At 38.4% G+C, this 16,278-nt stretch overlaps 3 protein-coding genes across 8 annotated transcripts; 1 reads left to right on the top strand and 2 right to left on the bottom strand.

The window, feature by feature from the left end:
* Nucleotides 1-227: 227 nt before the first annotated feature.
* LOC107715892 (vesicle-associated membrane protein 8-like) lies at nt 228-4,544 on the top strand. Its single transcript, XM_016522141.1, has 3 exons — nt 228-441; nt 1,522-1,683; nt 1,880-4,544. The coding sequence occupies exons 1-3, from the start codon at nt 439-441 to the stop codon at nt 2,021-2,023; spliced, it is 309 nt and encodes a 102-aa protein (XP_016377627.1). The 5' UTR covers nt 228-438; the 3' UTR covers nt 2,024-4,544.
* LOC107715890 (heterogeneous nuclear ribonucleoprotein D0-like) lies at nt 3,413-10,611 on the bottom strand. Of its 4 annotated transcripts, XR_001637147.1 has the most exons (9): nt 10,187-10,611; nt 8,153-8,321; nt 7,868-8,029; nt 7,636-7,767; nt 6,985-7,081; nt 5,794-5,949; nt 5,098-5,179; nt 4,680-4,781; nt 3,413-3,892 (listed from the first exon to the last, which is right to left on the bottom strand). XR_001637147.1 is itself a non-coding variant. In XM_016522135.1 (8 exons), exons 1-7 carry the CDS (start codon nt 10,345-10,347, stop codon nt 5,112-5,114), a joined length of 945 nt encoding a protein of 314 aa, XP_016377621.1. In that variant the 5' UTR covers nt 10,348-10,611; the 3' UTR covers nt 3,413-4,781; nt 5,098-5,111. The 4 variants fall into 4 exon arrangements, 3 of the variants coding, with proteins under 3 accessions (XP_016377621.1, XP_016377622.1, XP_016377623.1); XM_016522135.1 differs by having other exon boundaries at nt 3,413-4,781; XM_016522136.1 differs by lacking the exon at nt 4,680-4,781.
* Nucleotides 10,612-10,935: 324 nt separating this feature from the next.
* On the bottom strand, nt 10,936-15,724 carry LOC107715891 (heterogeneous nuclear ribonucleoprotein D-like). Of its 3 annotated transcripts, none has more exons than XM_016522140.1 (8): nt 15,481-15,724; nt 14,931-15,099; nt 14,690-14,851; nt 14,471-14,602; nt 14,080-14,185; nt 13,834-13,998; nt 12,165-12,264; nt 10,936-11,805 (listed from the first exon to the last, which is right to left on the bottom strand). In XM_016522140.1, the coding sequence occupies exons 1-7, from the start codon at nt 15,567-15,569 to the stop codon at nt 12,194-12,196; spliced, it is 894 nt and encodes a 297-aa protein (XP_016377626.1). In that variant the 5' UTR covers nt 15,570-15,724; the 3' UTR covers nt 10,936-11,805; nt 12,165-12,193. The 3 variants fall into 3 exon arrangements, with proteins under 3 accessions (XP_016377626.1, XP_016377625.1, XP_016377624.1); XM_016522139.1 differs by having other exon boundaries at nt 10,936-11,011; XM_016522138.1 differs by having other exon boundaries at nt 10,936-12,264.
* Between the last annotated feature and the right edge of the window lie 554 nt (nt 15,725-16,278).

The raw sequence follows: 16,278 nt of genomic DNA, 5'->3' as shown, positions 1-16,278 counted from the left end.
TATTTTTAACAGTATTTTACTGTAAAATCACATTAAATGTAATTACATGTATTCACCGTATATAGTATGGAAACTTACTGTTAACCAGTTACCAGGTTTTTACTGTAGCATTTTTACAGTCTTTTACTGTTAAAATCACAATAGTTGTTTCCAGTGTGTGTCAGCAGAGCGGTGCAGGGTTGAGCCGGAGGGACAGACTCGTGAGGAGCCAGTAGGAAGTGTGGTGCTGGTTAATGTGCAATCTGTCTGGGAGGGGAAGCTCTGTTTGCAAATGAGTTCTCTAATGTTTCATCCTGTTCCTTTGCGCTCGTGTTGTAGCTCACAGGAACGAGCCTCTCTTAGAAACCCTGTCCTTTAAGCAATGGTCTCGGTCTAACTTTGGAAAACCCTCTGGCAGCTACAGTTGGACATCTGAGGAAGTTTCACATAAGTTTCGGAATGGTAAGTACACTAGAAAGCCTGCGCTGTTTGTTAGTTAAATGTTTATTTAAATGCTTGTTTGTTCAAGGCTTTGACCTGCCTGTTGAGGCGATGTGTGCGTTCAAACGAACATTGTTACATATGTAGTCATTAAAGATTAAAGATGATAAACCAGCACATGAAACTCAATGTGTCCGTGTTTTATGGTGGTTAACAGAATATGACGCCATTATCTGTTGAAGCTGACTTCATCTTTGGACTCATCTGAATATGATTGTCACGTGAGGGAAATAATGCCAATAATGATATCCTGTCTAATTCAAAATATTATTCTGCCTTCTTTTACTGGCAGTACGATACAGTACCATGCTGATTTGGTACTGTCATCTTTGAATTTGGTGTAATTACTGTTTCATCTATCTATCTATCTATCTGTTTCTCTCTTCCTGTTTTTGTCTCTCTTACTGTTTTTTATATACTGTATATATATATGAAATCATTTAGTATTTTAATTTCAATTTAAAAGGTGTTTTCTGACCAGTGCACAGCCCTGCTGGATAGGCCTAATAATGTTATGAAACAGATACATGTGTATTGTTATTTGTGTATTGTTATGTGCAGTGTTAGGGATAAGGCAATACAAGTAACGAGAGTTACGTAATCAGATTACTTTTTTTCCAAGTAACTAGTAATGCATTGCTTTAAAATTTACAATGAAATATCTGAGTTACGTTTTCAACGAGTAACGCCATTTACTTTGTTCTCTCATGTACTGACTGACGGCTGTCCTGTCCTCATGTTGAGAGAAATCTGGAGTAAGTGCAGAAACAGAGGCATTTCCTTCAGCCTGAGGCTTATTCATTTCACTTTCGGTGTGGAAGGGCTTTCACGGTTGCCAAACAGAGAACTTCTGGGTTTTTTGTTATTAAGCAAGCCCAGCTCGTACAAAAAGTAATCCATACAATTTACACAATTGGTTACTATTTCATGGAGTGACAAAATGCATTACCTTAAAAGTAACATTCCCCGTTACTGGTTATGTGTATTGTTATTTGTGTATTCTTATGTTGGGTCCATCTTGTTTTTCTCTTTATAATGTAGGCTGACTACAACTCTGAACCACAAGCGCCTGGCAAACTCAACCAAGTTCAGGATCAAGTCAATGATGTTAAAGTCATTCTCAAAGACAACATCAACAAAGTCCTGGAGAGAGGAGAGCGGTTAGACGACCTGATCGGCAAAACAGACGATCTGCAGGCCACGGTGAGCCTTTGAGACCCGTCAAGGTCAAAACTGAGACCAATATGTAGCATTTCTTGACCATGCTGATCTCTGTAAGACCTCAAAAAGGCATTTAGTGAAACTAACATGGTGCCAGATGATCAAACCAGTCACAAAACATTCTTTTTCATTTTTGTTAATGATAACGATTGATTATTTGTGTAATTATCTTGCCTAGGCTGACTCGTTTCAAAGGACGTCCACGCGTGTTGCCAGAAAGATGTGGTGGAGAAACACCAAGATGATGATTATAATTGGTGTGGTAGTGCTTGCCATCATCATTTTAATCATCCTGTTGGCAACAAAAGTCATTCCCACCTAATACAACCCATTTTATTACAATACAAGTACACTAAGCATTAATGACTTTTTTACTATGAAAGAAACTGGATGCATTTATGCATAGGTAATTTTTGACATTTCCTGTAAAATTCTATATAAATCTGGGGCGAATATGTCAGGGGTGTATGCATATGCATTATGTGGTTTTTACTTGTTTAGGCTGTTATCCTAATATAATGGGACTGAAAGCAACAGAATTCATTGTAAGTGAAAAATGTTTCAGGATGTCTTGCTTTGAGACTAACTGCTGTGCTTGACACATTCACATTCCAAAGACCTCAAAAACCATTTCAATCCTAATTACATTTCATTACACACCTGCATACCTTCATTACGGCACTAAAGCGGTGAATATGACAGTGCCTCGTAGGATTCCTGGAACATTTCTCATGCTTTAACTTCTGTGAAATCACTCTGTGCTCGTGAAACTGATTTTATACCTTGACGAGGTCTAGTCTGGGCTGGGTTGAATTTAGAGTTTTTCTTGGTATCTTTACATTCAAACCCTTACAGTGTATCAGCCAGTAGCTGTCTTTGTCAAGAGGATGTATGGCCTGTATATTATGTTCTATGGGAAATACTGATTGATTGGCATCTACTTATTGTGTAAACAACTGCATGACAGAAGGAAGCCTTTAAAGGAACAGTTCACCCAAAAGTGAATTACTTTCCTACTGGAAACAATATAATGAGAGAATCTAGACTATCACACTCCAAAATGAGCACCATGTAAGTATAGTCCTTATTACTCAAATCGAAATGGTGTAGGATTTACTCTAAACAATTTACAATCAGAAATTTCTATTAAATTTCATGAATAATTAACATGTACAAACAAACATTGAATTTAACATGTAATTTTTAAGTAGAACGACCGAAATGTAATTTTATTGTAAAACGCAATCCAATAATGTTTAATTTACAAAATATAATGGTAACGCTTCACGTAAAGCCTTTAAGTATAATGCACTATAAATGTATTGATAATGTGCATTGCAATGCATTACATCTTTTCATAAACTATTGCAACCAAAGAGAAAATGCATTATTTGAAGGGTTTGTTGTGTTTTAAGCATTGCACTTTCTGAAGGTGAGACAATAAATAGAGAAGTATTATAACTGTGGTTACAATTATTCATGAGACCATGCTTGTACCATGCATCCAAGTTGCATTTCTAGGCAAAACTAATGCATTAAAACTACTTTTATAGTGCATTATAAATTGTGCTCGAACTCCAGTTTATTTCCTTTATAATGTCTGGGAAATCTAATTATGCTTTTTTTGTTATTTTAAAGCTGCTTTACTGGCGTTATATTGAAAACCGCAGCAATATTTCACATGAAGGAGAGTAAAAGATGCCAGTCTTCATTTTTGGGTGAGCTATGACTTTAATCTCTGCAGAAACAACAGGCGTAAAGGTTCATACACTTTATTTTGTTGTATTTTCCAATGGTTTACATGACTGTCGCAAAATACTGCCATATGAAATGAATATTAAATGGCCTACACTCTGTACGCACTTGTAAGCAATAAATTAATAGACCTGTATACAAATAATTTCTAAATGATTTGGGCTCTCTATAGTTCATTGCACTCAACGACACAGCAGGGAATACGATTATAAACGTACACAAGCTACAACAAATTACACACAAAAACAAATATTCTGGACGTTATAGTTCGAAATAACACTTGAAATATTCTTTAGCGTGTGTCCTTTAGATTTTAAATGAACTGGTGAATTAAATGGCGACCAAAGTGTAGTAACGTGTTGATCAACTCCATATTTAACAAGTCTGGCCCTCTTGTTCTCTCCTCTCAGGGTTGACTTGCGTTTCGCTCGTCCGTCTGAAAAACAAAGAAGAAAATAGCAATTACGCTTCAGAAGGACACAAACTCATAAAATGTACAGGAATCCCAATTCTTTAATAATTTCAATAAGGAGACAAGACATGACTTTGAAATCGAATAATAGCAAATACAATAGTGTTAAATTAAAAACTTGTGGAATCGTAACATTTAATGCGCAACCTTGAATCGATGGAAATTGAAAGACAAAAAGGAAAGCATAGCAAGCATAACAATATGACCTTTCCAAGACTTCAAAAGGTTAAAAAAGAGAATCCGTTAGATGAAATTAACACGGTGAAGCTTTTTCCACCGCTGTCAGTAGAAAATCACACAATACAAATATAAAAAAGCACTTCTCCAGCGCAGCGGCATCCAAGTACAAACCGGCTTTTAGCTCATGGACTACAGGATATTACAGCTACACGAGCTACAAGTAAAGAAAAGCAAGCATTACAGGTAAGATTAGATTAGAAGTGCATATTAACACTGGAAAGTCCAGAGAAAGCCGTATCCTTCAAAAAGTGAACAGTTAATTTTAATTCCGGCTCTCGTCTCATAGTTTACCATTACTTGATGGTGCCTGGAAAAAATGCCATTACATTATAATATATTATTACATAAGACCAATCCCAAGACGTTTTAAGAGGAACATTTGAATACAAAAAAAACGAATAAAAATACACACAAAACAAAAACAGAAGATAAAAGCTTGACGTGTCCTTTTTATGTTTTTGTTGCTGTAGTTGTTTTTACAATTCGTATACAGGATGTTGGAAGACCATACCAAATGGGAGCATTCGAGAGCGTACGCCTCTCGTACCCTGTCCGCATTGAGCGGGCCTGAGACAATCGGGAAGTCAGCTCATGGCCTGCAAGGAAGTCCCCGCTGGCAGGTACAAACAAGGTATATGTCAGAGTTAGGAGACAACATTCTTCGGCTTTCTTTCCTTGTAATTCCTTATTTTCTGGTACCCATTTAGCAGTACTGTACCTGTTAATTTTTACAGTTAAAAACAAAACGGCAAGAAACAGCCAAAAGCCAGCTGTTACATTACTGCCAAAAGTCTCTATGTTACCACTACTGTAAAGCACTTCAGGGTGCTGTGAAACTTTAGAGAAAAACAAAAATTAAGCAACGTACATTACAATAAGATCAAATGGTGATTTAGAGACGCGTCGGCGTGAGCAACGCGCCAACATACCTGCACGTTTCCCGTTAATACGGCTTGTAACTGTTTTGATGGCCGCCTCGCCTCGGGGATTTGCTGTAGCCGCTCTGCTGATCTAGAGTTAGGAGCACAAAACACAAACAACGCAGACATCTACGGTTAAACGTGCTGGCACACGGGCGCTCGAGAAAGGCGGAAAACAGACAACAGCCTTAGCAATTTCGGGTTTTCGAGCCAATTTCGTGACACTTGCGAGATACTTACGTTAATCGTATTCAAACATTCTTTCAAAATACTGTATTGTGAAAATGTGGTGAGAGACACAGATCTGTGGCGTGAATGAATGTTTGAAAACTGTTTATTATTTTCTAAAAACGACCGCCGTCCGGCGGTCATTTCTTGCATGGCCTACAGATTTACACGTCCAATGGATTCAAAGGCACTTTGACAGATGTGTTTTGGAAGCTAAGACATCCCTTTCTATATTTAGCACCATAGTTATTATAATACATATGTACAGTATCGCTTTTTGCAAGCAAGCCTTCCCTGTAGGACAAAAAGCAACTGCAGCAGTGTTCTAGAGATTTCTCTCGAAGCGTAAGGCATGTATGATACAAGCATCAGATAATTTAGTGCACAACTGTCATAGTCCGGGTCGAGTACCGACAATCCACGATACAATATATCCTTAGTTTTTTCATCTGTGCGTTCACAAACAGTATTACATACTGCTGTAGTCACCATATCCGTAGTAGTTGTTGTAACCCGAGTAATCATAGCCCCCGTATCCACCATAGCCTTGATTGTTGTAGCCATAGTTCCCGTAATTTCCATAACCTTGATTCCAGTAATTTCCGTATCCCTGGTTCCAGTTCTGATTGGGACCTGCAACAGACGCCGAAAGCACATCACCGTTAATAACATGTGTCATTAACCTAAGTGGACTGAGGTATCAAAACAAAAAAAATTCAGAATTTATGAACATAATAATGCAAAAAAATGGCTGTGTCACGCAGCATACGCTGTTTACGTCCAGCGGATATTCTCCAAAATGGCGCTACAGGGTAAGGCAGGGAGGTGACGAATTGTTGAATAGTCGTTATTTTTTTCTTTTGCACACAAAAAGTATTCTCGTAGCTTCGTATAATTGCGGATGAACCACTGATGTCACATGGATTATATTACAGCTCTCTTGCTAGGTTTCTGGACTTGGGAACATTTCAGTTGCGTTGCTGTCTATGGGAGGGTCAGACAGCTCTCAGATTCCACCAGAAATATCTTAATTTGTGTTCCGAAGATGAACGAAGGTCTTACGGGTTTGAAACGACTTGACGGTGAGTAATTAATGACAGAATTTTCATTTTTGGGTGAACTAACCCTTTAAAGAAATTCCAACTGTACAAAGCAATTCCCAGAAATATTAAAAATGATCAAAATGCCAAGTACAGAATTCTTAATTGTATTTAATGAATTATTGTTCATTTCATGGATCACATTTGAAGAGCACTTCATGCACCCGTTTATTCAGTATATAACTATTTAAAAAGATGTTTTGATATTTCTATAAATTTATCCTGAATTGGTGTACATTCTGTGGTGCTCAACAGTGAAGTTAACGGATGTGTTTATTGACCTCAGTGTAATTAATCTAGAAAAATATGGTTCAGATGATTAGAAGAATCTAATCACTTGAGAAAAAACATTTATCCATCACATCAGAGTAGAAGTAGTCCAAATTAATCATACAAGTGTTTTGTTCGCTAAATTTGGAATTTCTTTGAATTGCAATTCCGTAAATTCCTTTTTCAAGTCAACATTCCAAATTCCAACTCAGCAATTCTAACATTCTGTTTTTGCCCCACTCTATCAAAGGGTTAATGTGGTGTTATTTCGTGTGCTGTATTTTCCTGCATGCCGCACCTCCTCTGCCCCTGGCTCTGCCGGCGTATCCTCCTCTTCCGCCCCACTGCTGCTGCTGCTGGTACTGCTCCTTTGACATGGCCACCTTGACCTCGCACTGCAGACACAATGACAGGGTCCACATGACTATCAGAACGACAACAACATTCACCGTCAAAGCTGTCAGGAGCATTTCACCCACAAATAAACATTGTGGGTCAATATAAAGCCTGACTACTGATTCTCAGTTCTCACATCACAGAAAAAACCATGCAAATAAAATGAAGTACCTTTTATTTAACTGCATTTCCACATGCTAATTTAGCAAACAAGTGATTTTTGGCAAAAAAAGATTGCGATATGTACCATTAAAGTGATATAAAGCTGTGGCCTAAGAAAGAGTTGTAGGGATTTAACTAAAACAAGGGGGAAATATCACTAAAACGTTTTTCCAGCATGTCATGTGCAGGTCTCCATAGGTTTTAATACATTTGTACAAAAAAGCAATTTCCTCACATTGTCTTCATGAGGTTTTATAAGTCTATAATACAAAGATCTTTGACAATATTTCACCAGAAACTGTTTTTGTTTTAAAATAATGAAGGTATATAACATTTAGGATTTATGTCAGATGGCAGGATCATGCAGATTAGGATCATTTTAAGACCGTACCTTGCTTAAACCGATGTTGTGGTACTTCTTCTCCATTATTTTCTTTACTGGCTCCTCCTCTTTAAATGTTATAAAACAAAAACCTCGTCTTTTATTTGTTTTATTCTCCATTGGCAGCTCAATGGACTCCACCTGAAGAAAGTATAGAAATGTAAATCATGTGGTGTTTTGTCACATATATATATATATATATATATTACAAACGTCTATCAGCTTTACACTTTCTCTATACCTCTCCGCAGGCGTCAAAGTACTCTCTGATCTTCTCCTCTGGAGTATCTGGGGAAAGACCTCCTACAAATATCTTCTTCACAGGCTCTTTGGACTTCATGGCCTTCGCTTTCTTAGGGTCGATTGCTTTTCCATTCAGTTTGTGCTCCTTCTGTGAGATCACCTTTGACGAGGAACAGACACGCATCGAGATTTGATTTAATCGGTCACAGCTGCCTCAAAACTCAAATGGCATAATTCTAACAGATTTATAAATACACACACAAATATCTATGTGCCCAAATACCTTTTCCACACTCCCAGCCTCTTTAAACAGAACAAACCCAAATCCCCTGGACCGGCCTGTCAGAGGATCCAGCTTTAAGGTGCAGTCGACCACCTCTCCAAATTTAGAGAAGTAGTCTTTCAGGTCTTTCTTTGTTGTGTCCCAACTCAAGCCTCCGACGAACAATTTCCTAAAAACCAAAAAGACTGATGTTACAGCAGATTGTGGGGGGAAGACATTACAGTGATTTATATCGGCTGAAAACCCTTATAGGTCAAGTACTACATAACAAAAGACAAACGATAACAGGGTTTCTGCACCTGTTCCTTTATGAAGGAAAATTATAAGACCGCTTAAAGAAAATTTAGGGGAAAATATTAAACGGAATACGCCAATATGTTCTCTCAATGTAAGTGTCTAACGAGAACACAGTGAGCACAATTTACAACCAATCTCCATTACTTTTTAATTAATAATACCAAAACAAAAAGCTTAACTACTAGAAAATGGAAACATCTTTTACTGTCCTTCCAAGTATTTTTGTCAGTGAAAATGTCTAAATACAAGATGCTAAAGGATGTATAAGTAAATTTATCAAAACGAAGTGAATTTATAGTTTAAAAATGACAAATACCTGCTATTAGGCTCAGAGAAAGCAACTTAGTTAAAAGCGAAAACAAGTTTTTATTCCCCACTGACAGATAGCCTTTGTTTTAAAAAAAAAAAAACCACTTATATCTTAAGTTTGCATTTGAAGTAAATATATCTTGTTTTAACAATATTTTGCAAAGCGACAAAAATACTGACCAAGATGTTCATTTTTGCATTACATGGAACGTTTAATGCCACGATTTTGTGTTTTTGATACAATTTAAACCTATTAGGCCTTCATGTGTAAATGAAAATTAAGACTTTAAGACCTACATTAAAGGGGTCATATGATGCTATTTCAAGTTTTCCTTTCTCTTTGGACTGTTACAAGCTCTTGGTGCATAAAGAAGATCTGTAAAGTTGCAAAGACTAAAGTCTCAAATCCAAAGAGATATTCTTTATAAAAGTTAAGAGTCAGCCACGCCTACCTAAAACGGCTCGTTCTAACACGCCCCCACATATCTACGTCACTATGTGGGAAGATTTGCATAACGCCTCCCAAATGTTCACGCAAAGAAAGAAGGCATAACTATAAAGGACAGTCCGGCGCTTCTGACTCACAGAGTGTAAGTACGTTTTTTATATTTAAAGGATTTGCCACTGATGATTCAAACGCGAGTTTTGGGCAGTGTAGAGTAGCGCTTGTTGTTTGTCATTTCTCCGATCACAATGCAGGCATGGTTTTACATTTACGTGAACCTTAAACCACAAACACATTTCATTACACCAAATACACAAAATAATGTTCTTTTTAGCAACGTATTATGTGCCCTTTAAAGCCTGAGTTAGAATCCTTCAAGCCTTACTTTCATTTGAAAGGTTGACATTTCACACGACGCTTAGTCATTGATTTATGATAAAACTACGCAACAACACGCTATGAACAAACACCACCGTGAGCTATTAAACACATTAAGAGTTTCTCGTTGGAAAAAGACAGTTGACATTTGACAAACTCGCATTTGTGTGTTTGGAAACAGCTGCAACCTCATGAATATGCGCACACGACTAATGAATATTCACAATGTCTTCCACAGCGCGGCTGATATATTGACGTTATTTACAGTTTGGCCCTTAATTATGTGCTCCATAATGATAAGCATTTGTGTGTTTGGAAACAGCTGCAACCTCATGAATATGAGCACACGACTAATGAATATTCACAATATCTTCCACAGCGCGACTGATATATTGACGTTATTTACACAGTTTGGCCCTTAATTATGTGCTCCATAATGATACACAGATACTAAAACAAGTCGATTGTTTTCCTTATTCGAGAGAAACCCGTTACACTAAGTCGGATAGCCTCTAAAGACTGGGGAGAATGACCTAGCTAATCGACTAGTATATTGGAAACCGTGTAAATTCTTGTTTATTTGTAGTCAATCAGCCGAGACTCACCCCTCATCTTCCTCGTTTTTACTGGCGTCTATCTTCGAGCCCTCGGCCTCTCCCTGGCCTCCTTCATCGGCCCCCAGGATCTCTTCTTCACCGAAGCCCTCTCCATCACTCTCCTCCATCTTCATCAGCGGCTCTTCGCCCAGGATCTGCTCCTCCGACATCGTTGATAAGTTCTCGACGAAAACGCGGGCTATTGCAGTTGTTTTTCCTGAGGAGAACGTGGTAGGTTAAAACGCGACTGAACTGGCGGTATGTCGTGTTAAATTAGGCTCGGAATCGTGTTTGTTTTAGTCTGCTTTCAGGAGGTCGATGGCAACGGCGTCCATTCACAAAATGGCGGCGTAGCGGAAGTCGAACGTAATGACGTCACAAAGCGACGCCACGTTAACGCTCATTGGTTGCACTTCTGTACATTGAACAAAATCCTTTATAAAAATTATATCACAGGTCTAGCCACGTATAACACACTATAAAACATGAATGAGAAAATGAAATAAACAGCACAACAATGTCATTTCTTCGCAATTTTTAATCCCTTTATCCAAAAACCTTCAGGAAAAGAACTAAAATACAAAATAAAAAGGACATTTTTTTTTCTATTCAAGACTTAAGAACACATCAGCACAAAACCTACAGGTTCAATCTGAACAAAGCACGGAATAAGACAAGCTTGGAAACAAAACGCCTCGCTATTTACAAGGTTAGACACTGAATCAGTCCCCACAGGACTGAATAACGTTTTTTTTTTTTTTTTTTTAATAGTTGTTTAAGGACAGGAATCCACAAGCTGCCTCCGAGGAGCAATGTCGAAGTCAGCCTGCCGACCTACAAGAGAAGATACGCAAGATGAACCACTCGATTTGGACAGGTTAAAGAAAAAGAAAAAAACAGCACGTCCATGTTTCAGTGTTTAACTTCTTGAGCTGTCGATTTTAAACTAGGAAAACCATCATTAACGATTAAAGATCATATGCTCGACGTCTTAGATTGACAAAACGACTCGTAAGCCAGCAAAAGCCTCAGCGACCAATCGAGGAGCGAGCCAAACGTCTTCCCCTTTAAACCGAAAATTGTCATTTGCATTTATCCAATAATACGCGAGTAGGTTTCATCTGTCTAACACAGATTTGTCAGCTTTCAATGGCTTGGCAAACCCACTTTACATATGATCTTTAAAGGCTACGCTTTAGGAAAAGCCTTGAGGTGAACCCATTTGAAGTTCTCTATGGCCTCTAAAGAAAAAGCAAGCATTATGAGAGAGTTTATGCAATTAATGACTGAAACCAAAGAATAAATCACTGAAGCTCCACAACTGAAACACAAGAGCACTACAATTGAACAAGAGAATACAACAATGAAGCGGTTATGAATCACTTTTAGGTTACGTTAACAAAGTCCTGGAAAAAACACATTTGGAACTGTTAACAAAAACCAACAACTTAAGGAAAATGGGGGAATCTCCTTTTGTCTTTTTGTTTGTTTTACGCTGGTACAGGAAGTTTGAAGAGACCATACCACAGGACAGCGCTTTCTCGTGCATGCCGTGCTCTCTGCCCGCTATGTGCGACGCCCAGAGAATGTCGCGGTCAGGTGACACACGGCCTGCAATGAAGTCCCCGCTGGCAGGTACAAACAAGGTACAATAATCAGAATTAGGGAAAGAAAGGAGAAATCAGGAGAGGCGCCCTTACTCTGTACCCCTTAGCTGTACTTTACCTGTTAGCATTGCTATCAAGTCTCTATGTTATTCCATTATGATCACCTGTTAAAGCAGGAGGAGGAAAAGGAAAACCTACAGAAAAACACTTACGTTTTTCTGGCATGCTAAAAAGGCAAAATGGCTACACAAACATGAGTTATTAAAGATCTATAGACATGTGTTGTTCAACTCTGGCGCATTGATATGCGTAGTCATATAGTGTCTATTGATCTTTAACATTGAGCTCGGGTCCAGAACGCAGCAAAGATGTGACCTTACCATGAACATGAGCGTGTTTAGCCGCTTTATCAATACGGCTGGTAGCTGTTCTGATGGGTTCCGCTTTCCCGCGAGGCCTTGCCATAACTGCTCTGCTGACCTACAGAGATTACAAACATATAAAGCAATTTGTACAGTGTCTTTTTTTGTTGTTGTTGCACTTTTTGAGAATGTTTGCTGCTCTTTGCTTTCCTACAAAACCACTGTACCTGTACTGTAATGCACCTGAGAAATTATCCCTAAATATAGTGATGAGACCTGCTGCGTAGCAGTATTACAACGTTCGTGTAAAGCAATTAATACCTAAATATCACTAAATGTGGATAAAACCTACACATAACTGTAGGTTTGGTTGGGAACAACTTTATGTACTTACAAAGCACTGAAACACTTTTATAAACTTTTTATTTGATTTTTCAATTTGTATTCGGAGCAGTTTCATCATTTTCATTGAGATGGTGTACATACATATATATATATATATGAGGAGTTCATTTGCAAAAACCGATAACCGATAACGATAACCGATAAATATATATATATATACATTTTTTTTTTTTCAGAAATCACGTTTTTTTTATTGCGCATTCCAAGTAATATCAATCAAACTGCAGTTGGGTTGTTTTGATTAAGTAATAATAACTTAAATACAGGTAATTTACAAAATTTAAGTTCATTGAAAGTATGTTTTATTTTACATATTAAAAGTTTGTTTTATAGCAAAAGCAGATAACTCCACATTTCATGTTTTAGAGTTTAAAAAACCACTGGTTTAATCTTTGTAATCTCCTCAGATGATAATTTAGATGCCTGACAAACGTTGTTGTTGTTGTGATCATAAACTGTATGGATGTGATTACACACAATACACGCAGCTTTTCCCTCATTATTGTAACGCGCTGCTTTTGCAAGTTTCCGTGAAAATGTTTCAGCTTTTATTTTCCTTTTTCGCCCTGAAGAAGATATCACAGATTCATCAAGTTCATCGAAATTATCCATCCTCGATCACTTTTAGTCAGCTTTGACGAAACTCCTCTCAACTAGCACGTCTTTTCAAAGTGAAAGTAGCCTTGTCACCTGACCTGAATACAGCGCGCTGATTCGCTAAAATGGACTTAGCGGCTTCTGTTCAGAAACAACAAGGGCGCTTGTCGGCTTCTGCAGTGAAACGTGAACTCGCAATGCCTTGAAAGTGGACAAAACCGGCTTTTTGACAAAACGTGTTTAGGGTTCAGATCGCGCTACATGTGGAGAATAATGCACGGCAATCAGCTCTTTTTTTTTTTTAAAGTGGCGTTTATCGGTTTTTGCAAACGAACTCTTCATATATAAAGTGATATTAAAATGAATACACTATTCAAAACAGTTTAATAATACTTATAGTACTTAAATAATTAACATTTTGTTATAACTGTATCCTTATACTGGTTGAATAAATTATTCTTCTAAATACATTTGTGTGCTTAATTGTACTGACTTTAACTTGGTATAAAAAAAAAAAATGGTGCAATTTTGCCAAATTATGCGCCAATGTAAATTTTTGCCTAAACTGAATGTATTTTTATAACTAATAGCTTCCTAAAGGGTGGAAAAAAACAATACATCATGAATATCAAGGCTTGGGTCTCTGAATGTTAAAGGTTCAATAAGAAACTGTGTGTAAAATTACCACTGTAATCATCATAGCCTTGTCCATAGCCATAATTCGGATAGTTGTATCCCGAATAGTCATAGCCAGAGTAGCCGTTATAGCCCTGGTTGTATCCGTCGCCGTAGCCTCCATAGTTCTGGCCGTAGTAGCTGTTGTATCCTTGATTATAGCCCTGGCCCTGTCCTGTTCACAGAGAGTCAGAGGAGCACTTTCAGTCCAGAACCACTGGAATAAAAGACAGCAGCAATCTCTAGATTTGCAAACCTCTTCCACGGCCCCTGAAGCCTCCTCGTCCTCCTCCAAAGCCCCGGTCCGCTCTGCCCTGCTGCTGTCTGTAAACTTCTTTAGGCTGGGCAACTTTGACTTCACACTGGCAACAAAGATTAACAGCATTACTCACATGTAGGCTTGGGTAAAGTATTGCTTTACTCACCGTAATAAAAAGTGACAGCATAAAACCATCTTTTTAACACAGCCATCAAATCGTAACGCGATTTTAAAAAAGAAAAAAAAGCAACCTTACTGACCCCAAATGGTTGTGTAAATATAAGACACAATACTAAGATGGATGATATGTCTACTATGATCCGTTTTATTAATACAGAGCGAGGTACGTGTGTCTGTCAAACATAATATCACGATAATATCAACAAACCTTCCCTGATCCGATTTGATGGTATCTGTTCTCCAGCAGCTGCTGAACGGGATCCTCTAAAACGTACGTCACAAAGCAGAATCCCCGCCTTTCGCTTGTTTTGGTGTCCATGGGCAGCTCAATGTTTTCAATCTTTTCAGAGAAAAATACACAGGTTAGTTTAGACGCACCGGTGTGGTGCTACTTCCAAACAATGAGACCTTAATTCGAGTTACTCACTTCCCCATAAGCTCCAAAGTACTCCCGGATCTGCTCCTCAGACGTGTCTGGACTCAGACCGCCGACGAACACCTTCTTGGGCGGCTCCTTGCCCTTCATGGCTTTGGCTCTCTTGGGATCGATCAGTTTCCCATCCAGCTTGTGCTCCTTCAGCTCTAGCACCTAAACACATCAAGAGCCTGCTATGAATGCTGCCTCAAGGATGTTATCACTAAGCGTAAAGCCTGAGGGGAACATTTACCCTATCAACACTCTCAGCGTCTCTGAAGAGAACGAAGCCGAAGCCCCTGGAGCGGCCGGTCATGGGGTCTGTTTTGATGGTGCAGTCAAGGACCTCTCCAAACTTGGACAGGTAGTCAGTAAGGTCTTTCTTGCTGGTGTCCCAACTGAGTCCACCGATGAACATTTTCCTGCACAAAAATAAACAGCATTCAAATCACACCACTTAATAATCGATGCACTAACACGCAACTGCTGGTATTATACACATTTGCTGGTGATGCATGTAAGAAATGCAACAGAAGAAACTATAAAGTATTGTTTTTGGTAAACCTCATTGGTAAGATTTTTTTCAATGCCCAAACTAAACGCTAATAATATGCTAGTACGCAAACGGATTAACTAAGTTAACGTTACTAGGTTTCGAGCATCTTGAGCTCGATGTTATGCAGTTTAATATTGTGCATATGAATAATATAAGCGTTCCACACACGGAAGTGAATGATCGATAAGAAGATTGTTTCTACATGTTAAGCTGTTGTTGTGTCGCGCGGGCCCCGCTCCGGACTCACCCGTCGTCCTGCAGGTTTTTACTCGCGTTTATCTTGGAGCCTTCTGGAAACTCGTCGGTGCTGAAGTCACCCTGCTCTTCGGCCTGCATTTTGGAGTGTATGTAGTTTGGTCCGACGCCTGCTACGTATCTGATTGTATTGCTGTGGATTTAAAAGGTCAAAGACTTCAACACGAATAAACTGCCGCGTTGATTAAAATGGCGGACGGGGATCAGTGACGAAATCCGCCTGCACGAGGAAGGGGAGGATGGGCGGGGCTTATGCTAATATTTCCGAAGAAAAAAACACACGTTGTTATAATAAAAGAGACATCTAATCACAATGTGTTTTTTGTTTTCTTTTTTTTTCTTTTTGTTTTTTTGCAATGACCCAGTTATCCTTAATAATAATATGTGCGTTCCATTAAATAATTCCAATAAATTACACCATTATTAGATAGTGTACTTACAAAAATGAAAATTCTAGCATCGGGGGCGGGGCCTGATTCGGTTGGGGAAAAAAAGAGAACAATGAAGCCTGAAAAATTACTTTACTTCCATGAAGGTCTTATTAAGAAGGTACATTATTCCTAAATTGATTACCCTGACTAGAAACGAACAATAACATCAACAACAACAACAACATTAATTGTATTAATAATAACAGCAGCAACAACAATGTCCCTTTGTTTAAGGAAATTATTTTCCTTCAATTCTTTATATGAATTGTATTTTCGTTATATAACCAGTTATGCACACACACACACACACACACACACACACACACACACGTCTGCACACACACACACACACACACACA

This window comes from Sinocyclocheilus rhinocerous, unplaced genomic scaffold (assembly GCF_001515625.1).
Source record: "Sinocyclocheilus rhinocerous isolate Xijiao unplaced genomic scaffold, SAMN03320098_v1.1 scaffold178, whole genome shotgun sequence".
NCBI lineage: Eukaryota > Metazoa > Chordata > Actinopteri > Cypriniformes > Cyprinidae > Sinocyclocheilus > Sinocyclocheilus rhinocerous.
This window is presented reverse-complemented; position numbering and strand designations above follow the sequence as displayed.